The sequence below is a fragment of the Polypterus senegalus genome, chromosome 11 (genome assembly GCF_016835505.1).
Source record: "Polypterus senegalus isolate Bchr_013 chromosome 11, ASM1683550v1, whole genome shotgun sequence".
Taxonomy (NCBI): Eukaryota; Metazoa; Chordata; class Cladistia; order Polypteriformes; family Polypteridae; genus Polypterus; species Polypterus senegalus.
Window position 1 is genome coordinate 8,893,830 of NC_053164.1, and position 24,942 is coordinate 8,918,771.

At 40.3% G+C, this 24,942-nt stretch overlaps 1 protein-coding gene across 1 annotated transcript in view; it reads left to right on the top strand.

Annotated features, from left to right (window-relative positions):
* The window catches only part of wdr62 (WD repeat domain 62), a 188,952-nt gene that overhangs the window by 74,744 nt on the left and 89,266 nt on the right, over positions 1 to 24,942 (top strand). The window contains exons 6-10 of the mRNA XM_039770094.1: positions 7,176 to 7,313; positions 7,402 to 7,428; positions 8,377 to 8,559; positions 11,784 to 11,944; positions 17,349 to 17,538. Of these exons, the coding sequence (XP_039626028.1) occupies positions 7,176 to 7,313; positions 7,402 to 7,428; positions 8,377 to 8,559; positions 11,784 to 11,944; positions 17,349 to 17,538 (699 nt within the window). The remainder of the gene's footprint in view (positions 1 to 7,175; positions 7,314 to 7,401; positions 7,429 to 8,376; positions 8,560 to 11,783; positions 11,945 to 17,348; positions 17,539 to 24,942) is intronic.

Below are 24,942 nucleotides of genomic sequence, written 5' to 3' on the forward strand. Positions count from 1 at the left end.
ATCTCGGTGAGGGTACTATCCTAATGAAGGTTCTCTCCCTTGGTCCATCCATCCAGCCAACGTTCCGGCCAGGTAATGGTCCGGCCATCCGTCACAAGTAGTAATTTAATGATATGAAAGGCATGTCATCAAAGTATGTGTGCACGATCGAGTAGCCCAATTTTATTTTCATCGTCTTCAGGAAGTTTAAAAGATAGATAGATAGATACTTTATTAATCCCAAGGGGAAATTCCCATACTCCAGCAGCAGCATACTGATAACAACGCAGGGATAACAGACAATAACTTTGTATAATGTTAACGTTTACCTCCCTGGGTGGAATTGAAGAGTCGCATATTGTGGGGTCTCCTGAGTCTGTCAGTGAAGCAGGACAGTGACAGCAGTCTGTCGCTGAAGCTGCTCCTCTGTCTGGAGATGATCCTGTTCAGTGGATGCCGTGGATTCTCCATTATTGACAGGAGTCTGCTCAGCGCCCGTCGCTCTGCCACGGATGTCAAACTGTCCAGCTCCGTGCCCACAATAGGGCCTGCCTTCTTAACCAGTTTGTCCGGGTGTGAGGCGTCTCTCTGCTTTATGCTGCCTCCCCAGCACACCACCGCGTAGAAGAGGGCGCTCACCACAACTGTCTGATAGAACATCTGCAGCATCTTATTGCAGATGTTGAAGGACGCCAGCCTTCTAATGAAGTATAGTTGGCTCTGTCTTCTCTTGCACAGAGCATCAGTATTGGCAGTCCAGTCCAATTTATCATCCAGCTGCACTCCCAGGTATTTATAGGTCTGTACCCTCTGCACAGTCACCTCTGATGATCACAGGGTCCATGAGGGGCCTGGGCCTCCTAAAATCCACCACCAGCTCCTCGGCTTTGCTGGTGTTCAGGTGTAAGTGGTTTGAGTCGCACCATTTAACAAAGTAATTAGTAACAAAAAAAAAAGCAAATGTTATTGCTCCTGCAAAGCTGTTTTATTGTATTATTATTACCATTACCAGTAACAGTGTACTGCACGATAACATGCAGTGAATACACTTGACTTGAGTATTCCTCGTTTTCATCCTCTTTCTCTGCTCGTTTACCATTCGTTTGCTCAGAGGTTGATGCACTTGCTCCTTCCTGAGCAGCTCTTCTTTTCTCCAGTCTAGCGGCCTGCTTCTTCTCTCCTTTTGTCAACGTCTTTTCACGTTAAAACTGATTGTCAGAGTTTGTGTTGCAATTACTTCGTACGTTTTCCTTAATTTTTCACTTAAGCTGCCACTCAAGTGTTCAATCTGCTTCAAGAATGATTTAAGATATCAAGAGGCAGAGGAAGTGACAGCGAAGGTGGTAGGGATGAGAACGGCACCCGTATGCATGTGCTGCATGGCCGCCCTGCTGGCCGCTGCTGAGAGTTGATTCTACAATAAAATAAAAGGTAAAAGAAGAATAATCTTGACGGCCGATCATCACCCCAAAAGCGGACAGTAGAGGTCACGTAGTATATAGGCGCTTTTCCACTGCATAGTACGGCACAGCACGGTTCAGTACAGCTCACCTTTGTTCGGCTCGGTTTGGCTCAGTTTGCGTTTCGACTGCAGTTTAGTACCGCTTTAGAGTGGGCGGGATTATTCACGTGTCGTTATAGTTGCACCGCCTCTACTGCCGTGACACCGTGGAACTTTTACAACAACACGCAGACAACGACAACACTTTAGCTCGACGACGCGCAAGGGTAAGCATCTAAAAAAAGCACATCACTAGCTAACTTTTATCACTGTTGCAAAGCATAAAATGAACTTAACTGCCAGTGTAACATTAAAATGCTGATTCTGTATATTACAGATCTTCCACATTTTGCAAAAAGTCGCAACAGACCATCTGTTTGGACATTTAACCGTGCTTCAGAGTGGTGGGATGTGATTGCTCCCGGTTTTACAAACACTCAGTGGCTGGAGAACTTTCGAATGTCTAAAGAAACATTCATCCACTTATGCAACAAACTGCGTCCAGCGATGGAGAGACGGGACACAAACTTCCGCGTGTGTGTACCTTTAAAGAAAAGAATAGCCAGTGACGCAGTAATGACGATTTTCTCCGGCCAATCAGTGACCAGCAGAGTTTACACGTCACGTTTTGGTAACGGTTCGGCGCTTGGAACCTCGGCTGAGGTGGTACTAAAAAAAGGACCAGGTACTGTTCCCAGTGGAAAACCCCCCAAAAGTGAGCTGAACTGAACCGTGTCGTGCCGTACTATGCAGTGGAAAAGCTCCATAAGTGTACCAAATTTCAGGTCAATTGGGCCAAATAGTTTGCGAGCTACAGGGGATTTAAAATCCTGGACAAACGTACAGCCACGGTAGCGTATTATAGAAGAAGATTCAAGGTTGCTGTGAAAGAATGTTACTGTCCATTTTAAAGGCTGTACCGAAAACATCCTTCACCAACAGTGATGCCATCCTTTACATGTCATAACATATTCATGCTGATAAGACCTTGCTGATCCACCTGCCTGGGACATTCTTGCATCAATGACTTGTTTCCATTTTATCTGCAACCTTTTGGGTATGGATGGAAAGGTTTCTTGGTTTAAGTACACTTCCCCAAATCCAGTACTACACCATTTCTCAACAGCTGCTGATATTGTGCATTTCAAGGGCGCACTTGCAAGGATATACTGGTCAAAGAATCCTTCAGGTGTCGTCTTAAAGAAACTTTCATAAACATAAAGCTCGACAATCGAATACAGCATGTATTCTCTCCACCATTCACAAAGATGGCAGAACCTTCAAAAATCAAGCACAATGCATGGGGACTTTCTGTGAGCGTCGCCTCCTTGCCATGCCTGGGACTTCTTTCCCTTTCTTAACCCTAATATTATCCCCATATTCTGTTTAACTCTTTCAGGGCGGATGTTGACATTTGTCAAAATTCAGGGGCATACGACGATAATTAGCTGTGGACTGCAACAAAACTCACCGTTACATTTTAGTTCAGATCTCTTTGCTGGAAGGAAAATTAGCTTAGTTGATCTGACCTCGATTCCCTGTGCATGCATGAATAGCGAAGAGCAAAAAAAAAACTCTGAAATGGCACCGACATCTGGCGAGAGACCAAAGCAAATGCTCAAAGCAAAATTTGCGTATTACTGCTGAATCAGACTCTGACTTCTCAGACTCAAATTTTGAGGCAAGTGACCTGGAGATGGAGATCAACACCGAAAGTGAGGTGCCAGCATCAGCTGATCGTGGTGCTGAACGCGGTCGTGTAGCTGACGGCAACGTTCGTCTGGGAGGATCGCCACTTACGGTAATGAGAGGTACAAAGCCAATCGCACCGCCACCGCTGTCCACCTGCAGCGCAGAAAAAAGCCAGGCAGGTGGCCTGCTGCTCATTCCTGCTGGCCATTGAGCCACCTCTGCCAAACAGGCACCGACAGCATCCACAGCATGCAGCAATCGATGTCTTATGTTGATTTATGTGTAAAACATCGCTTTGCGTGGTTTCCAGAAAAACGGGATTTTTTGGGAAAAAATATTCAACCCTCAAAGAGTTAAATTAAATTAAAAAAAAATTCTTTCTCATGTGTATTCTGCAAAATCAGATGGTTTCTAGTTTGTATTGTAAGAGATCTTAGTCATTGTGAGCACAAGAAAGGTGAAAGCTATATCATGTCTGAATTCAGCCATGCTGACCAACTCCAATGTCAGGTGCATCGGCCTCTCCGTTCCTCAATATGTTAACATTTGATTCTGGTGCATCAAATGCTAAAAAAAAAAAAAAGTAACTCATCCCCCCCCCCTTATCTCATCCCCAAATAGCAACAGGGAAACTCAGAAGAGGGCAGCTGACACATTTTTTTTGATAGAATGCGTTTTATGTTTAAACGTGTTAACAAGCTTTCTACTAATTTTTAGTATACCGGTCAATTTATTTTCAACATCCAAACTGCAAAAAGAATTGCATCAGGTATACCAAATCAACCAGTTTATTAACCTCTCTTAGGTTTGTATGCACTAAAATAGAGAAGAGAGAGTCTTTACTTTTTACCATTTGAATAATATATAGAGATTAAATATTGCCTGATAAGTATCAAATGTACACATTTTTAATAGAAATGTATTCCATTTTAATTAGACTTTAGTACTGAATCAAGGTACAGTGCATGTCTGAACCTTTCTCAGCATGAATTTCTCAAGTTAATTGGTATCGGTTTCCCCATTCAAATCATTCCGTTTGCATTGCTAAGAAATATAAAAAAATCAGTTTTGTGTATGAGGGTTGATCTAACCATTCTTGAAATAGTAACGGATTAGGGTGGTGTTCCTGAATATGCCAGTATGTATCGTATGACTTCAATCTGGTAAATCAGTCTGTCAAGTTGATCGACTTTGGCGATTTTTATAATGAATCTCAAAGCCACCATGGCAGATTTTTGAGAGATGATGACATTGACGTTCACCGTGAATAGACTGTTATTCAGAGACATTACATTGTCCCGCTGAGGCATCTACCTGAGCACATCAAGAAAAAAGTGTCTGGAGAAATGGTGCACGCAAAGTTGCATTTTACAGCATGATGGCGTACTTGCACTCACAGCATAATCAAAAACAATGTGTACTCTCCAAACCTCGCTCCCTCTTTTTATTCCTGAAATTTAAATTGAGACTGAAGTGAAGATTTGCTGCTGTGGAAGAAACCAAGGAAAAACCCAGGAGGCTCTAAACACAGTAACAAGAGATAAAGTACAGAAAAAAAAATTCCTGCATTGGCAGAAGCATGGGGACAAGTTTCTTGAAGCTCAAGGAGAGCATTTTTAAGGTGGCTAAAGCCCTGGTTTATTCTTACCATATGAAGCTGGTGCGCTGACCTCGCCACAAGGCACGCACTCGCGGTGAGCAACAAAAACACTGTTATGCTCGTTGTGGCCTATTACACCGGCAGGTTGAATTTCTACTAGTCAATAAGTGACCGTGTTTGGTCGATTTTTGCATGCTCAACAAAAAGCTCAGCCGATGGCAGAAGAGCCTGCTACTACTGACTTGAGCAGGAAATAAAGGAAAAGGTGGTGGAGTCTCAGTCCCATTGAGCAAATGTGGTGAAGGAAGGACAAATGTAACATTTTCAAGAACTACAATATTGTCCAAGTCATACTTCAAATTGAGAATACAATTTATTCTTGTATAGCTCAAAATCACACATGAAGTGCCGCCCGCAATGGGCTTTAACAGGCCCTGCCTCTTGACAGCCCCCCAGCCTTGACTCTCTAAGAAGACAAGGAAAAACTCCAAAAAAACAAAAATGGAAGAAGCCTTGGGAAAGGCAGTTTCCAGGTAGGTTGGGCATGCAGTGGGTGTCAAAAAGAAGAGGGGTCAATACACAGAACAGAACACAAGGAATTTTCAGTACAATATAATAGTAAAAGTCTGTTCTAACTCTGCTTTAAGACACACAGGGGTTTTCTAAGTAATCAACAGAAATTGCGCCACCTGTGCAAATGGTTTGCTTCAACCTTGCCAGGCTTCATTTACTTTAATTGCTGCAGAACATCTGTATGTTTATAACTTATTAGTTGTTCCCTAAAGAAAGCCCATTTGTAATATTCTGAAATTTCCTTTTTCTTCAGTTTTTGCTAACCTAAACTTAAAATGTAAACATCTGGCAATTTACTATTTACCTTTTCGCAATTTTCGGTCATTCATTGCATTTCGAATGATTTAATTTGAAAAAAAAAACGGAGGTGTTCTAAAACTTTTAAATGACCGTAAAAGTATATCTATAAATATATATGTATATAGATTTTGGTCTGTATATATTCTGGTGTGGAATGTTTGCCATTTACAATTAGATGGTAATGTTAACTAACTTTAATTTGTTTATGTTCGCTTTGCTTCCTAAAATCCACCCATCCCGCTAGCGCTACGCGACGTTGTGAAGAGAGGGGCTGAACGCACCCCAAGGAGACGTGGTCGCTCCTCTGAAACCCCTCTTAAATAGTAATACAATGGTAAACATATAACAGTTGGGTTTTTTTTCCTCCTCTTTTCTCGATCACGTGCTGGCTTGCTGCCGTGCCACGTGATCTGCACTTCACTTGCCTACCCCTTCATGCCAGCACTGCGCGCCATTGTGAAGAGGTGGGTTGATTGCACTCCGAGGAGACGCGGTCACTCCTCTGAAACCCCTCTTAAACGGTGATACAATGGTAAACAAATAACAGTTGGGTTTTTTTTTCCTCCTCTTTTCTCGATCACGTGCTGGCTTCCTGCTGCTGCCGTGCCACGTGATCTGCATTTCGTGCGACGCTTCAAACATTTAAAAGCCTGTGCAGCAGCTATCCTTTTTGTCTCACTGCCTTGTCTCTCTTGTCTCCCAGACATCCTCAAACACTATGCGATCTCTTTTCGCTGTTCTGTTATTTCGCAGAGTAACAATTTCCGTTTGCACTAATGCAATCTTTACTATCATTTTTTTTTTTTAAACTTTCGAGTTTTCCTACTTCCATTATCTCTAACCTGCTCTGCATGTGTATCATGGAACTTGCTTCCAAAGGTTGTAAGTATGGCGGGACATGAAAGTGTCTCTCTTCCAAAGATCACATCTCGTCACAGGAAAAAAGTCTTGTATCGTCGGAAGATATTTTTTATAAAAGGGAGATGTGCACTCAGAACTAGAATGCCATACAGCCTTGTCTGTGTTTCTGCTGGTATCAAAGTCATGTTGGTATATTTTACTGTTTTGGAGGTATTGACTACAAAAATCCACATCTCATGTGGCTCTTGCTTAACAGTAAAAAGATGTCACTTAACAGGAGTTCTAAATGGGTATAACGGCACACAGTTTAGCTAAAATGCATCTTTTTGCAGACATAGCTGACCGTTCTTGGAACCTCACATTTAGCTTGACTGGTTGCAACAGTGAGCGAGAGAACACCCCCAAAATAAAATCGACCAGTAGCACTACATCATTTATTCACTTTTCCCACTAGCCCAGTGATGTCTTCAAATTCCATCCCATAATCTCTTTTTACAGTGAGCCTTTTCCAGTAGGTTCTGTTTATTTTTAACATGTTTTAACTACACACATGCCACACATTTGTACGTTTCGGAAAGTTGTATTTGGGAGACTTCAAATGTTTGGTGTAACAAGTGATCATGGAAGTGCAAGTTTAAAGAGCTTTCATTTGTCTCTCTTCTTTTTCAGAAAGGTATTGTGATTGCATCCAACAAAGTTTCCAGTAAGGTTACAGCAGTTTCCTTCTCTGAAGATAACAGCTACTTTGTAACAGTGGGCAACAGACATGTCAAGTTCTGGTATCTTGACGCGTCCAAGGAGCGCAGAGTAAGTTGGCATTCATCTCTTGGCAGTTATGCAGTAATGTGGAAATATTTATTCTGTCTACTCATAGCTCATGTCATCTTGCTTGCAGTCCCGTGAACTGGTGAATTGCTCAGCTGTGAGTTCAACATTTCCTGTTTCAGAGGGCAGCACCAGTTAACTAACATGCATGCGGCACTTGTCTTCACTTTGACAAATGTGACTTTGGTGAAAACTCCAATATGAATACCACTCCATGTTTAAAGTTAATTTTGTTCTTTAATTTTATATAACACAATTTACAGTAAAATGTTGCAAAGAGCTTTAGAGGGCCTACACTTTCATTTGGAGGCTGTTGGGAGTTTATTTGGTGTCTGCTGCTGTGTGGTCTGCTTATTTAACCCTTAAACCGCTGGAACCGGCTATAGTCTGTTCCCACTGCATTTTGCCAGCATACCGGAACCAAGTAGATTTGGCGACATACATTCATTAAACTCTGCAACCGGCTGAGTTGTTTCCCAGTGCAGTTTGCCAGCACGCTGAAGCAGAGTATATTCAGCGATGTAAATTCATTGAACGCTGCAACCGGCTCTAGTCGCTTCCCAAAGCACACCGGAGCTGAGCAGTCTGTGCCGTACATTCGTTGAGCAGCCAGCTCATGACCAATGGCGCCCCTGCACCCTCACTGTCCCTGGGATTCGGCCGTTGCAGTAGACGAGCCTGCAAGCATCAGCATTGGCCTCTGTGCGCTCGCGTGCAGCCAGTTCAAGAGCAGCTGGCTCGGTAATTTACTGAATTTCATCAATGGCGTCCGTTGCACCTTCTACATAGAAAAATAGATTGTTGCAGTAGTTTTTTTTTTTTTTTAATAGTTTTGCAGTGTTGCAGTAATTGTGATACTCTTTGCATGGCAAAAATGTGTTCCAATAAAGTTTCACTTTTTTTGTGAATTGCGACGTTTACTTAAAAAGTGCAGCAAAAAAGTATTTGGAGTCCAGGGGTGCATTAACCCCCAAGTATGTGGCGGTTTAAGGGTTCAATTATTGACTTTTTTTTTTTTTTTTTTCTTTCTTTCTTCACACTGCAGGTCAATGGGACTGTGCCTCTCATTGGTCGCTCTGGCCTACTAGGGGAACAAAGAAATAAATTATTTTGTGGAGTTGCCTGTGGCAAGGGCAGGATGGCCAGCAACACTTTTTGTATCACCAGCTCTGGCCTCCTTTGTCAGTTTAACAAGAAGAGGTTGCTTGATTCTTGGATTGATCTCAAGGTGAGTGGTGTTTACACGACTCTGCAATTGAAGACCTGGCCAAAGTTTTAAGCATAGTGGTTCAGTTTTACAGTAAACAGATGACCCCGTCCATTAACCATGTGTGTACTGTTGTGTTCAGTTTATTTATTGTGAAATAGTGCACTCCAGTTCACATGTTCAGAGCTCAATGATGAATTAAATATAAACAAAGCTAAGCACAACATCACTATGCCATATGAAGTTAGATGTAAATGTTTACAAAGATTTATAAACATGACTTTATATAAAGTTACCTCCTCTTTTTAGTTATATGTTAGCTAGACGTAGATAGTCTACACCAGTGTTTCCCAAACTAAGTCCTGGGGACCCCCTGTGGCTGCAGGTTTTTCTTCCTGGGCTAATTAAGTGATGTGTTATATCACAAGTTCTGTGTTTTGGGAGCAATATAGAAATTAGAAAACTAAGTTTGGTAAAAAAAAAAAACTATATACACTAGGGGGCTCCGCTCGCCAACCCTTGGGTTTGGTTTACCGGATATACAGTTTAAAGAGAATTTTCATGGGAATTGTTGCATATGCATTATTTTCACTTTTACTTCAAAACTTTTGTAAAAACAATATTGTACTTGTCCTTTATTTCCGGCCCCAGGCGTGGTTAAATCTCTTTCTGCACGACGTATATTCTCGCATTGTTAACGGGGAGGGGGGGCTGAACGCATGCTAAGGAGAAGCGGTTGGATCACCTGCTGACTTGCTGCTGGCGAGCTGCGTATTCTGCTTGCTGCGTTACGCGTCGGTCATTTTAAAAGCCTGTACAGCAGCTGTCCTTTTGCCACTTCACGTCTCTGTCGCTCGTGTTGTGAAGTGGGGTGAGAGGGGGGGTTTGGCTGAACGCAAGCTAAGGAGTAGCAGTCGGATCATCTTCTGGCTTTCTGTTGCTGGCGAGCTGCGTGTTCTGCTTGTTGCTTGTCGTTGTTTTAAGAGCTGGGAGCACATGAAGTATGTCTGCCAAAAGCAATCCAACAACTGCTAGGTTAGATGTCCGTGAACTTGTTTTAAATGATGGCTCACTGCCTTGTCTCGTGTGACGTTAAAGTGTCTCTCACGGGATGTCAAATTGTATTCTAAGAAGATCACATCTTGTCTCCCTTCCAAGATTATTTTTTATAATAGAGAGATGTATATTGAAATGTACCAAGCAGTTATATGGAAATTATGTATTTTTTTCTTTTTAACAATATTTTCACCTTGATTTTCATCCTAGTTTTCTAGGTGTTCTAATTGTTTAAGTAACCCGTTATTTACTAATTAGTGGGTCTGATGCTAAAGTACTTGCAGCCTTTGATTATTGAATGTTGTTTGCCAGCGTGTCTGCTCTGCTCATTTTTAATTGTCATTAATAAGATACAATGAAGGGGAAAAACAGCACAGAGAAAGGGCAAAATATAATGAAATCAACAAAAGAGAGTTGAGCATTTAAATCAATAGCAAAAGCAGAAATATTTCTAAATGTCTTATAAATGTAAAAATCATGCTGCTGTGCTTTTTCTGAATGTAGAATAAAAGAAAAATAATCCCTGCACCAATCCACCTTGCCGTGTAGCTTAATGAGAAGCTTCCCCCGCACAGTTACACTTCTTCCTCCTCCTCCTATCTTTACTGACTTCTTCACACACTTTGGGTTCAGTCTTTCCCCTCTTTGATGCAGAATGTAACATTCCCCATCTGAAACAACTAAATTAAACTTGCTTTCATTTTTTAAATGAACTTTGGACCATTTCTCACTCTACACTCCGTCCACTTACTCCTCAGCAAAGGCTAGTATAGCATTTTTATTCTTTTTTGCTGATGAGAGGCTTGGTCACTGTGGAATGGGCCTTGAGTCTTAATTCTCTTAGATGACGAGACACTGTATATCCAGACAAATTCCTGCCTTGTCCAGCATTGGATTGGCAAACAGTTTCAGTTGCAATGTTGAACCCATTCCCCACTGAGAGCCTTTTCATTATCCTATTTTCTTCATGCACTTACCTGTATTCTGGCTAAGCTGACCAACTCAGGCTAGTTATTTTGGCCCCCTAATCATCCCCTCTCTCTAATTGGTTGAACCAACTCACCACTTCACCAGGTTATCTGTGGTGGACTTACTGGAGTAAAATGGCTGCCGTTGCATCATCCAGGCAAATGCTACACATTAGTGGTGGTTGAAGTGGCTCCCCACTCCATGTGGAAAGAGCTTTGAGAAAAGTCCCATATAAATATATAGAACTAGCTGATTACCCAGTGGCTTTGCTCACTGAGTGAAAGGGAAAAAAATAAAATGTTGTATATAAATTATTAAACAGTAAAACATTAACACGTAAGAAGTAAAGATGCATTGAGCATATCTGGAGTGCTTTCGGGTAAAGTACATTTTAAAGGTGCTATAACACAACAGGTAAGTAACACTAAAAGCAGCTTAAATGTATTTGGATCATCTCTCGGTAGCAGATTCCTTGTGAAAGGCGCTACACGACCGCAATGGTAAAGAAATTACATTTTCTATGCGATCCTGAAAATTTCTGCCCGACAACCTTGCACTATGTGCCTGTGATTTAAGAGAAAAATTATTCTGAGAAATGTGGATGCTGCTCTTCCGTGATTAATGGACAGAAGGTCCAAACAATTCCCAAGTCCAAAACTCAAAAGTCTTCTTAGATGTAAACCCTCCACCTTCTTAAAAGAATTCATCACAAAACCAACCTTGAACATTGCAGGGTTTTAGTGACCTGATCTCACCTAAAGGGATAGTCGTGCAGTGCAATTTACCAAAAGAATCACGCTTCGATGGCGGCGATTACACTCATTCGCAAAGATTTCCACTCTCCCAGGAGCTGACAGGGCACTATATATATATATATATATATATATATATATATATATATATATATATATATATATATATATATATATATATATATATATATATATATATATATATATATATATATATATATATATATATATATATATATATATATATATATATATATATATATATATATATATAGAGAGATATAGATAGATAGATATAAAAATGTTTAACTGAATGGGGAAGTTTTCATTATTTTATGAATAATTTACTTAAAAGTATTCCTCACTGTAACTGTGAATTCTTTCCATGCAGCTTTAACATACAGTATGCGCATCGTAAAACTTTCACGCTGTGTTTTGATGTTTTTACTCTTTATTCTTATGTTGCAGTCGCCTGTGTCAAACTGCGTTGTAGCAAGTGAGGATTATGTATTCTGTGGATGTGCAGATGGCACCCTGAGGATCTTTAATCCCCAGAACCTTCATTACATCACCAGCCTGCCAAAGCCTCACCACTTGGGAGTGGACATTGCACTAGGGACTGACCCAGGGTAAGTCTTTACATTGAAGTTCGATTGTGTGAATCCCAAAGGACAGTTGGGCCAGCCACATTATTACAGGTATTTTGTGATAGCGTGTCATACATGTGGACAAACAGGCGTGTGATTGTACACCAGCTCCCTCAACATCTGTCTAATGACTTGATTCTTGATACCCTCCATGCCGTGTTTGAAAGCATAGCCAAAATTGTGTTTCTGCAGTTTGAGGAATTCTATAAAGGTTTATAAAAAGGTTTCTATTTTAACATCCATTATTTTGCTTACTTTCCCACTGCACTTCCTGGGCTGTCAGTTAGCTCAGTGAGATGTCAGTTCCAGCATTGAACACATTTTTCTTCTGCCCTCGCACTAGTTTATTAGTTTACCTTTTGTGAATGCCAGTTAAGTTTGTTTTTCTGAGATGTGCCCCAGTACTTCCAGATGCCTGTGGAAAGTATTATGTAGGCACATTTCATCTCCTTGCAGGAGCAGATGTGTGGAGTATCCTGTGATGACTTGGGTGCATCACCATTAAAACTAAACAAAAACTGTGTGGTCATTTTGATTGACCTGCATTTGCCTACTACGTGTGATGAAGTCACCTCTAAACTTGCATAGCTTGTTTCAGCGGCCAGAACACAATTACTTGTGAAATTATTTGGGACAAACTGTACTGTCCGTCTAAGACAGGTTGAAATCTGAGTAGTCAACATAGACCTCAGTGTTAACGTTTGAAGTGCACCATGCCACCATCCCTGATGTATGCCGTTTGATATTACTTTGATAAGGTGGATAAGATACTAGTAGTCATAATCCTTTTGTATCTCTATATATACTCTCAAAGCCAAAGGCTGCAGATGACAAATCAATGGCAGCTTACTATCTTGGTATAACTGTTGATTCCACTTGTTCCTCTACATGATGGAAAAGATAAGGGATTTATTTTAATACTAGCCACATCACCATTCTAAATTCAAAGGTTCGTAATATTTTTTTTTTTTTACGTGTACTTTCGACTTTCCTCGTACCCCTTTTCCTTGGTATGTCTGAGCCTCCCTTGCCCGGGGCTCCCTCTCTTGAGTGCATTCCCGTAAAACCTGCTTCTAGGATTCATCATTTCAAGGTGCCTTGCTTGCCTCCTGTCCACTTTTTGACTTCCACCAATGGTAGAAGGGTCCTCCATGAGCCATTGTGAAAACGTCATTTGTATTCTTGAGTATATGTCCTGTCTTTGAAGGCGACTCTCAGCGTGCCTCCTATGCCTTAACTTCTCCTCGTGTTCTTCAACCTGTCATGCCCAGCATTTCCTCTGTCATTCGCGTCACTAAAGCCAAAACTGATCAGTCAGAATTATCAGAGGAGTAAAACGCACTGAAATGGTAGTGTTTTATTGCTATTGTTTTATTATTTAGTAGACAACAGGTGGTTGCACTTTGAGCAATGAATTAGGCTGATCCATTATCAAGAATATAGTATTTTATCTTTTAAGAAGAAAAGGCTCTGATTTTGATTTAATACAGAAATAAAGTGTAGAATCAATTTTCCCAAAATCATTGCTGAACTGAGATTCTTTGACTTACGTCACTATGTAATATTTTATATGGAAGAATCATTCTTTGTTTTAGGAGTATTAGGCAATCAGAATAATACTTTCTACATAGAAAATCCATGCAGAAGAAGTTGTAATAAAAGCTGAAAAGTATTGAAAAATCTTACATTATTGAAGTTTTGCATGTTACAACATGGGAAACGTTTTTAACAAAAGCGGGCTTTTCAGCTGAACAAGCTGGCCAATCCTATTAACCCACTTTCTCCAAAATATAACATCAGTCAAGATGTGAAGGTCTCTGAACTCCTTACCACACTACTTTGTCACTTATTCCTTGCGTCTATGGTTCTTTGTGTGAAGAACTGTCTAAATAAAGGTTGTGAGAAATTCACCCTTAAGTTTCCAACTGTGTCGCTATGTTCTCATTGATCTTGTTTTAAACGAACAGCCTGGATCCACTGGACTAATTCCTTTCACTTCAGTCATGTCACCTTAAACTCCTTCAGTTTTTTTCATAGCTCCTACCAAGTCCTTGACATCTCCCTCGTCTATGTGTTTTTGCAGTATGGAGACTAAAACTGAGCACAGCTCTCCAGATGAGACCTCACTAGTGTTATAAAGCATAATCTCCTTTGACTTGCAGTTTACACCTTGTGGGCGCTATATAAACTAGCGTTCTTTTAGACTCGTTAATCACCTCTGTGTGTCGGCAGGCCCAAAATTTCTCAGATCTGTTAAAAGGAAAATTTAAGAAAATCTTCATGATGAAATTTATAATGATTTCCTTTTAGTCGCATGCAAAATATTCTGCAACCATTGCGTCTCAGTGCTTCACCCATTCCTGGAAACACTTCACAAATTCGTTTTTCGTTACGCCTTCAGTGTTTTTTTTTTTGTTTTTTTTTTCTAAAAATTTTCACAAATGAAAAAGTAAGTGTGTGAGATCTAGAGAATACGGTGGGACGAGAGCAACAATCCATTTGCTTTCGGCTAAAAACTCTGGATGTTTTTTCCTGCTGCTTTTCTGTAGATGCCTCAGCAGTTCGGTTAAATGTCACTGATTGACAGTCTTTCCACAGGGAGGAAAACTGTTAATGAACAAGGCTGTCAAAACTGAAAGATGTCGTCATCATCATCTCTTAAAAGTCTACCATGGTGAAAAAAAAATCTGGAGTGTTCTCTCGTCTTTCCCGTATACTCAGATATGGGAATGAATATTTGAGGAGTAAACCGCAAGACAATGATTATTTTTATATTATGTACATTAAAAAAAAAATCAACAACAAATTAAACAATGATTTGAACAATTAATATAAAAGTAAAGTTGAATAAGTCGAACTCTGCAGCTGCATGAATAAAAGGTTAAGTACCACTTCCAGTTAGCGGAAATAGCCGAAAAGTTGATAGAAATCTGTTTTGTACCTCATACTTGTATGCAAAATTTGGTTGACTTAAATGAAAGCGTACTTAAGTTAGTTTGTTTACACACACACACACACAGACGGAATTCCAAAAATAGTATTTTCGGACTCTGGGAGGTCTAAAACGTTGAGATTCATCCAAATCTCGAGGTTGAATATTTGGACAATTACAATACTTTCCCTATACTTCATATACGAGAATGTAAAAAAATCACCCAAGTCCCATGCACAATCGTAGAATAAACGTCCGAAACACACACTCGACCAGCTCAGCACAATGTTACTTGGCGGAATGATTAACCAGACTGTAGGCATACCTAGCAACATATTGGAGAACTTCACGGCACTCCTGTGGTGTTATTATTATTACCCAATTCCTGGAATTTTTCTGTATAGCCTGGATGGTAGATAGTGTTGAGTTCACTCCTAGATCCTTCTTGTAAAATGTGTTTTCATGTTTCAACCATGCCATACTGTTTTTAAATCTAACCTTTCTTTTTTCATAGGTGTATTTTATGTTTACTTACTCAAATTCTTCTGACATTTTTAGTCTGTCTGTAATGATTCAACTGATTCCACAGTATCTGCCATTCCACCTAGTTTAGTATCTACAAGCTTAAGCATTTATTTTTTTTTTTTTTAAGTCTTCTCCCAAACATTAATATATAATAAAAAGAGCAACGGCCAAGGCACTGATCCTGGGGTGCCCACTTATTCATGTTACCTAATTGTGAAAGCATTCCTCTTGCCATAACCTTTTGTTCCTGGTGTTTTCAGATAGTTCTGTAAGAATGTCCACCCATCACAAACCCCTTTTATGTAGAAACTTGTCAAAAGCTTTCTGAAAACCTTATTAAAAGGAAGATTTAGGGCATTTGTTATTTTACGGTTGAGATATTTCGGTTGTTCCCCTGCTGTTTTAAATGCACCTCATATCCTACATCACCCTTGTTTGACTACTTCTTCTTTTTCCTCTTCATCTTTTCCCACCTCTGTGTGAGGTTGATTTGCTTGATCAACCTTCCCTACGCAACTCGTATCTGCACCTCCTCAGTCTGACCCTTTTCCTTTCATTTTATCCATTCACCTCCTCTTTGGCCTTCCTCACTTACTCTTCTCTTGTACTTCCATTCACATCACATTCACAGTCTTCTTTGACTACTTAAATACCTCTGGTCACGACCGTAATTCGTTCTAAAACTCTGGACACGACCCAAGCATAATTTCCCCATAATATTGTATGCAAATACAATTAATCCATTCCAGGCCATACAAACTGTATATCAATATATATTTAAGTACAGAAATAGTTAATTATACCATAGAATGCACAGTTTAATAGTAAACTAAATGTAAAAAAACTGAGAAAGCCTTGAACAACAGAGAAAACTCAGTCGCGCTAGTTACTTACGAACTGCTCACTGTAAACACTTTTTTATGAGTTTTAAGCACAGGGAAAAAAATTAAATTTCACTTCTCTTGCGAAACCATTCTCTACTGGCTTTAAATGCCTCACCTTTGCCACTCAAAGAAGGATTTTTATTTCAGCAAATCGCCATGAATCTTCCTGGCTTTCTCACATAACATCGCCTAAATTACGCTGTCCCCCTGCAAGGTGCTTCTCGTTCAACCACACTAACAACAGTTATTCCACCTCTTCCAACACTTGAGGCCTCTGCTTGGTTAACACTGTAACTCCTTTTGCAGCATCAGCTGCTTTGTTAGGCCCTGTATACGCAAACAAAAGAGAATGGGAAATCATTGGCACTTACGAACACACGTAGGGAAACTGGCCACCAGTGTTTTAGTTTGCCACCAGAGCGTGTGGTCCGGAACAGATGCGAAATTTTGGCTGTAACCCGATTTGTACGTGTTCTGAAATGTTCATAACCAGAGGTTCTACTGTGTTGAAATTAATCTCTGTGGCCATCTTTCACCTTTTGCACAATATTTCTCTCCAACTCCCTTTTAGCTTTCCTAGTGTTCTTTTTGACTGCTACTCTCATGTCTTCAGTAACCCTGAAGTCAGCAGCGGAGTTACTTGCCTTTTACACTTTAGTCAAATGTTTTTTACTTTGCTACTTCGTTTCAATCAAGTACCGAGTTTAATTTAATTTCACCAAATTTCTAGATTTTGGAATAAACTTGTTATGCATTGTATACTCAAGTAACATGTTAAGTATGTTCTGTTCATTTTCAGTAGGACTCCGTCTGCCATCCACTTCCCTTTTTTGAGAGCTCACAGGGTGATATTGATGTGGAATTAGATGGGCATGGTGATTTATTTGATCACATTTGTCTAAAGTACTTTTTATCATATTTTGGAACATCTTTGAGATTCAGACAAATCTTCATTTTATAATAATTTGATTGTTCTTTCTTTCTTTCAGTATTAAAGTCTTTGTCACATTTGCACACTGCTAATCAGGCTCTTTGTGTTTTTCAGACATCTTTTTGACCAGATCCCAGGTGCTGTTTACCCAGATGCCGTGGCATTGGCTTTTGACCCCGTTACAAAGTGGCTGTCGTGTGTGTACAGTGATCATAGCCTTTATGTCTGGGATGTCAAGGATATGAAGAAAGTTGGGAAGGTGAACTCCGCTTTGTATCACAGTGCCTGTGTCTGGTGTGTTGAGGTAGGTGACTGAGATCTTCCTTTCCGGCTCTTGAATCGAGATGATCTTATTATTCTGTTGCGAGTCCAGCTGTTCTTAGGTGTAACATTTTCAATGATATTCAACATTATACAAATAAGTAGATAATTTTGAGGGTGTATGTTGTTAGTATTAAAATGAAGGACCCATGGAATCAATCCTAAAGCATACCAATATATGATATAACTTTTTAGGGCTAATTATTTTTGTCTCAGGGCTGAATATTTTTCCAAACATCAACAACACAGACTACTTAGTTATGACAAATGTCACTCTGTTTTATGTTCCATGAGCCTCTACAGTATGTTAATTCACATTTTTATTACATACCTGTTTGTCTGATAAGCTGGAAGGCACTATCTAGGAAAAAAAAACGCTTGCAGTATTCAAGTGACTGGTAATCCGTAGTGCCCACCCGCACGCCTTGTCGTTTAATCAAGTCCAGATACCAGCTTGCCTCCCATGGATCAGCTCAGCACAATGTTACTTGGTGGACTGATTAATCAGACTGTAGGCATACCTAGCAACATATTGGAGAACTTCACGGTACTCCGGTGGTATTATTATTATTATTATTATTATTACCCAATTCCTGGAATATTTCTGTATAGCCTGCTGGATGGTAGATAGTGTTGAGTTCACTCCTACTGTAGATCCTTCTTGTAAAATGTATTTTCATGTTTCTACCATGCCATACTATTTTTAAATCTTTTTTCATAGGTGTATTTTATGTTTACCTACTCAAATTCTTCTGACATTTTTAGTCTGTCTGTAATGATTCAGCTGATACCACATTATCTGCCATTCCACCTAGTTTAGTGTAGTCCTCCCAGGGCGAACGTTGCCAGGATGCATCGGGTGCATGATAAGCTGGTACAGGTGCCAGACTTTTTTGTTTTCGATCTCCAGATCATTTGCATCAATGTTGGATTTTGATAAATCGGAGTCCAATTCAGCAATAGTATGCAAAAAATAAATGAATTACGTCCCAGAGTATTTTGCTTTGTACATTCCCTTCATTCTCACACCCAAGGTCCATGCCATTGTTTACTCTATATTACTCAGGCACACGCAGGGACTCAATATCAGGTCAAAGAGTTTAACAGTCGTCCTAGCAAAGAGTGCCTACCTATAACATAACTGAGAGTTTTATCAACAATTACAGCTTTTTTTTTTTTGCCCTCTGCCCCTGAACGTCGACTTTAGTCAGCATCTGCAATCAGGGCTACGTGTCGACAAAAGTTGACATTTGCCTGAAGAGTTGAGGATGTCCGTCAGTGTCTGAATTTGTTTTACTCCAGTTTCCCGTTCATCCCATGTCAAATCTCACTAGTTCTTGGAGGTCAGTCTTGTACTCTTCATCAGGGTTCTCGTTCATCCAGGCATCAGTCATGTTCTCAATTCTGCTTGATAAGTCTCGGCATCCTTTGGAGAATCGACAGTTTGCTACATAATCTCTGAAATTTTAAGTTATTTCTAGGGGGCTCTGCACCCTGCTTGCTTCGCTCACCAACCCCAGGGAAGGTGCTATGCGCCAACCACTTTGTGGCTCTGCTGCTCGCGCATGGATAAGTGGATATGCTGCCAGGTCCATCTATGAAGAATAACCTCTGACGAGTTTTTTCCGAAAATACTTTTTTGGCAGCATGAGAACACTAAGGCTTACATCCACATCACTATGTTTTCGTTTAGAAATGCAGATATTAGTCTATTCTTGCCGTTTATTGGTACTACCCCAGCATATTTTTCCCATATATATCTGAAAACGCGGCTCAAAGTTATGAAGGGTTTTGAAAATGTAGACTCTAATCATCCTCTGATTGGTCAGTGCTTAACATGTAACTCTTCCCCGATTGGACCTTGCTCCTTACAATGTTTCATTCACTGTTCTGTTTGCCTTCATGGAAGAAAACCATATTCCAACACAGCAGACGTAGAGAACTTGCTTATGTGCTTGTATCTTAATTGCTCTTTGTGCACAAGAGGCAAACCATTTACCAGTCTCTACTGTTTAGCAGTAAATCCCATGATGCTATGCACATATGTCACTTCGAGGAGAACTTATTCTTGTACTGTTTCCAGCAATGTGTGCTTGTCTAGTGTACGTGAATGGCTACGTCATATGCGCTTTGAGTCATTTGAGTGTTGGTAGAGAGACTCTCGTAAACAGTGTGAAAATGCTAGCGTGGACAGGGATTATTTTTGTTTAAAAGCACCATGGATGTAGCCTAAGGGCTTGTTTATACTTCACGCTCAGAGCGCGTATGTGCACGCATCATGACTACCACATGTTCCCAGCGTTCATTTGATGCGTCCTCTGAGCAGGTCCTCAGAAATTAAAGCGACGCTTGTGTGAGTTGCAGTACCAACAAGTCAGGGGGTGCATTGTGATAAAAGTTGGAATGTGACGCCAGAGTCTCTGTTTACTATCTACATGTAACAGAAAGCCACTATGCAGATCCTACGGGATCGATGTGCGCGCTTCGATGTTTGATGAATGGTTCGATTTAGTGTAGCAAAATGCTGAAATACAGATGCATTTGTGGTGCTTTTATATTCAAGCGTCGCATATCCCCAATCGTAATGACACGATACATTTTAAAAGTCTCATATACCATCTTTTGTGCCGTCTTTTTTTTTTTTTCTGAGGCTTCCTCCTGACCTGACAGCAGCGGCAAACGGCAATAGATCACCACACAGAACACATTAAATGTGTGATATTCGAACTCTCTACACATTTAGAACCCTTAGATTTATACTTGACTAGCAAAATACCCGCGCTTCGCAGCGGAGAAGTAGTGTGTTAAAGAAGCAATAAAAAAGAAAAGGAAACATTTTGAAAATAACATAACATGATTGTCAATGTAATTGTTTTGTCACTGTTGTGAGTGATGAGTGTTGTTGTCATATATATATATTTACACACACACATAAACATATATATATACATATCTATACATATACACATATATACATATATATATCTACATATATACACATACATATACATACACACATACATACATACACACACACATATATAAACATATATATATACATATACATACATATCTACATATATACACACACAGCTATTTCGTATCAGTGCAATACGCTGCTTGTTAAAACGGATGACTCCCGCTCTTATGTGCAAGTCTGCGTGGATATTATGAACTATCGTATTTGTTCAAGTTCTATTTAAATTTTAAATAGAAGGAATTTTTATTTAGTCGACAGAAATATCTTTGGTAGGAATGGTAAAAACAGACAGGAATATTATTCCTGAATAAATCAACTCAAACCTTAAACAACTTATAATATTTTGCTCTCCATAAAAATATATCCTGTCTAAATTATACAAGTTAGAAATAAAGTAAACGTTAAAAGAACAAACATTCAAATTTCTTTACTCTTATGTAATTTTATATAAAAAATAAACTTAGATTTTAAATATCCCAAAAGATTTTGCTCTCCATAAAAATATATCCTGTCAAAATTATACAAATTCAAATATGAACATGCTGCATAACAAAACCTGGAAATATAAATAAAATGTGTTCCTTTCAGCAATAACAAATCAAATCATTCAGTTGTCTTTGCTCATATGTCATTTTAGAGCTGGACGCCTGGCATCTTTTTTTGGCCACAAGTTCGTTTCTGTTTGCTGTGAGGTTCTGTGTTGTGGAGATTCTCAGGATGGATTGCAGGTGCTCATCAGTGAGGCGACTCCTGTGTGCTGTTTTGTTAGTCTTTATCACTGAGAAGAGCTTCTCACACAGATATGTGCTACCAAACATGCACAAGGTTCGAGCCGCATGTAGACGGACTTTTTTTGTTCTTCAAAGTCACCAAAGCGCCGTGCAAACTCAGTGCGCTCAGTTTATCAGCAAAGTGCGTGTTGGGAACACCGTAGTGACGACTTGGTTTAACATTACTTGGCAACAGGGAAAGTGGGAAAGTTGCACTGGTGCATTTGTGTCTCTCATAAAAGCAGCTTCACTTGAAATCACTTTGTGATTGTGCACGGTAAAACGTCCGCTGAAGTGTCAGATTCTTATTTAATTATTCTGCTTTCTGTATCTTCTGCATTGCATTCAGGTTACCCTGATGTTTTGTCTCATAGTGCCGTCTTAGATTAAATTCTGTAATTACAGCCACATTAGCTCCACAAATGAGACACACGGGTTCAGTAAACATATACTCAGCCTCCCATCGCTTTTAAAGGCTCTATTTTCAGAATGAACTTTTCTCTCCAGCATCGCGTGAGCTAGCCGCAATAAGTGTTGGCAAGGCAGCTGAAGCGCTGCATTAGGGGATCTGTAGTTTATTGTGTTACCAGCGCTTCATATACCCGGGCCATTAATAACAATAATACAGTATATAAAATGATCTCGGGCGGATATAATTACACGCCGTGCGGATGTGGCCCGTGGCCCTTGAGTTTGACAAATATGGACTAAATAGAACTTGAAAAGATATATTTTTGAAATGTGATCGCGCAATTCAGATAGAGTTGGCGCACTACAGCCTGCATCCTCCCTCGCTCTTACTTTTTTACCGTTCATCTAATGAATACACTGAGTATGGCTTTACCAAAACAATCATTGATGGCGAATAAAGTATCCATTATTCGAGTATGTAGATCGGATATATATATATACATATATATATACCCGCGTATCAGCGGAGAAGTAGTGTGTTAAAAAGCTAGAAAAGAAAAGGGAACATTTTAAAAATAACGTAACATGACTGTCAATATACAGTATTTGTTTTGTGAGTGTTACTGAGTGTTGCTGTCATCAAGGATTTGATTATCATTATTTCTTTCAATCAGGTTCGTATTTGTAGGATGTGTTGTGTTCAAGTTACATTCCGTGTTTGTCAATCGTTGTAAAGATGACAGGTTTCTTTCATCGATTCGTTTCTTACTGCATCAATAAACAGCTCGTCTTCTTCTTTATCTGAGACCTGACACACTGCATGCACGGTTTTTTTTACACTGTCTTCCTTTAGCGGGACATTGACTTTTTCCACCGTGTGCTTTGTTTCCGCAGTAGCTGGATTTATGAATATGCTTTTTAGACGCTTCATATTTTTGCTGCCTTTTCAATTGTGTAATTCGGTTTTGTTCAGCTCTTTGGAACTGTTGCTTTTATCTGTGCACTGCGTCAGTTCCGTGAGCCGCTCGGTGTACATGCATCGAAGGTTCCCAGCTGTGCTGGTGCCATCTCGTGCTATGTCCATGGCTGTATTTAATGTTACCTTAGTCCTGGCACTTAAAACTTTCTCTCGCAGTTTCGCTGAGTTTGTGTCAAACACCACCCTGACCATCTCATCTTCCTCTCCATAAACACAGTCCTTCACCCGTGAATATTTAGTGGCAGTTTGCTATTGGATTGCCGCTGACGGACGTCCTTATATGGGCAGGCACTAAATTACAAACGCCAGCGCAGCCTGTCTATGAACTTAATTTAAAGTGTAGGTTTACATCGTGCTTTGTTTCCGAAGTAGCAGAACTCATGAATATGGTTGTATATGTCACTCGCTCGCTTCTTATTGTTTCGCTGCCTTCTCAATTATATAATGCATGTTTTCTTCAGCGCTTTTTGAGGTCTTCCTGGTTTTCTATGTGCTGCGTGATTACGTGGGAGGCGTGATGATGTCACACGAAACTCCGCCCCCACGGCGTTCAAGCTCATCTCCATTACAGTAAATGGAGAAAAAGTGCTTCCAGTTATGACCATTACGCGTAGAATTTCGATATAAAACCTGCCCAACTTTTGTAAGGAAGCTGTAAGGAATGAACCTGCCAAATTTCAGCCTTCCACCCACACGGGAAGTTGGAGAATTAGTGATGAGTGAGTGAGTGAGTGAGGGCTTTGCCTTTTATTAGTATAGATATCACTTTCATGATGAAATGCATTAAAGTATGTATGTTACATTTTACAGATAAATTGTTAACTTTGTTTAAACGAATACTATTAAATTACACATATGGGAGCGGAGCGGTAGCGCTGCTGTGTCTAAATCATTAATTTTAGTAATGAATACAGGCAGTCCCTGGGTTACCTACGAGATAGGGTCTGTAGGTTTGTTAAGTTGAATTTGTATGTAAGTCGGAACAGGTCCATCATTTTTAATAAATGCTATTGTTGACTGACTGTAACCAAGTGCTCTACCAGTGAGTGATGGAGTTTCACCTCTCTGTGACCTTTTTATTATTTCTACTTTATTTTATATGGTGATGGTTTTTCTCTTCTTTCCTGTATCACCAGCACTTGCATCAGATTTGTGTTTCAGAGACATTGTTGAAGGGTGAAGACAAAAGGTTAAGATGAGCTCTTCTGCACAGCGCTGTACACACAATCACAGCAGGCAGGCACCCGTCATCAACATGTCTGATGTACTGTCAAGAGTCAAATTTCTGCTATGTGCGTAACAGTACAAGCAGGCTTGCTATTGAGAATGAATAGGGGTGGCGAGGGGGGGTTCATCACTCGTCCACTACAGTATGCTGCCTGCAGTGTCCACCCACCGAGAACAAACACGGTGCGGCCAAAGGCGGGTAGTGAATCACCCACCACCACCCCCATTCAACCATTCAACAGGCAGCGATCCGAGGCACACTACAATGCTATCCACCACTTCCCCGTTCACCCTCAATGGCCTCCATTCAGCCACAACCGGGTCACCGCTTGTAGCATTACCAGCTGTCCACCGAGAACAAACAGGTCAGCCGTATAAGTGAAACCGCTGGGAGCTGCACGAGGGACGCTACACTGCGCGAGCAGTGAAATTGCCCCCCTCCAGCCTCCGTTTGCAGTGTCCCCAGGCCGAAGATGATAGAGCGGCAGTTACTGAGGCGCATGCATTGCAGCTGTGGCCCCGTTCGTAAGTCTTAGGTCGGATTCCTTAACCTGGGGACTACCTGTACTATTAAATTATACACATGGGGGCGAAGTGGTAGGGAGTCACATCGCTGGTATTCCCTGTCTGGTTTCCTTCCAAAGATATGCAGATTTGGTGACACTAAAATGATGCCAAGTGTATGTGAGTGTTTGTCTTCACCTTATGATGAGCTGATCCTTTTCAGAGATATTGCAGTAAGGTGTCATCGAAATTTAATGGGTGTTCCAGGCAATTCACAACACAGCAAAGCTGAACCTGTTCTCACCATGATGATATCTCACACTGCCACCTTGTGGATTCTTCCAGATTTACGTAAAGTATGCACACAAGTATAAACAGTAAAACACTTGCGTAGCAGGAGCGTCCGCTGGTGCATGTGTCACGTGAAGTATAAACCTGACCTTAGAAGCCATAGAATTGAAAAAATGTGTTTTATTACTAGCAGGAATTGATTTCTCATTAGGAAATTGGTGTGGA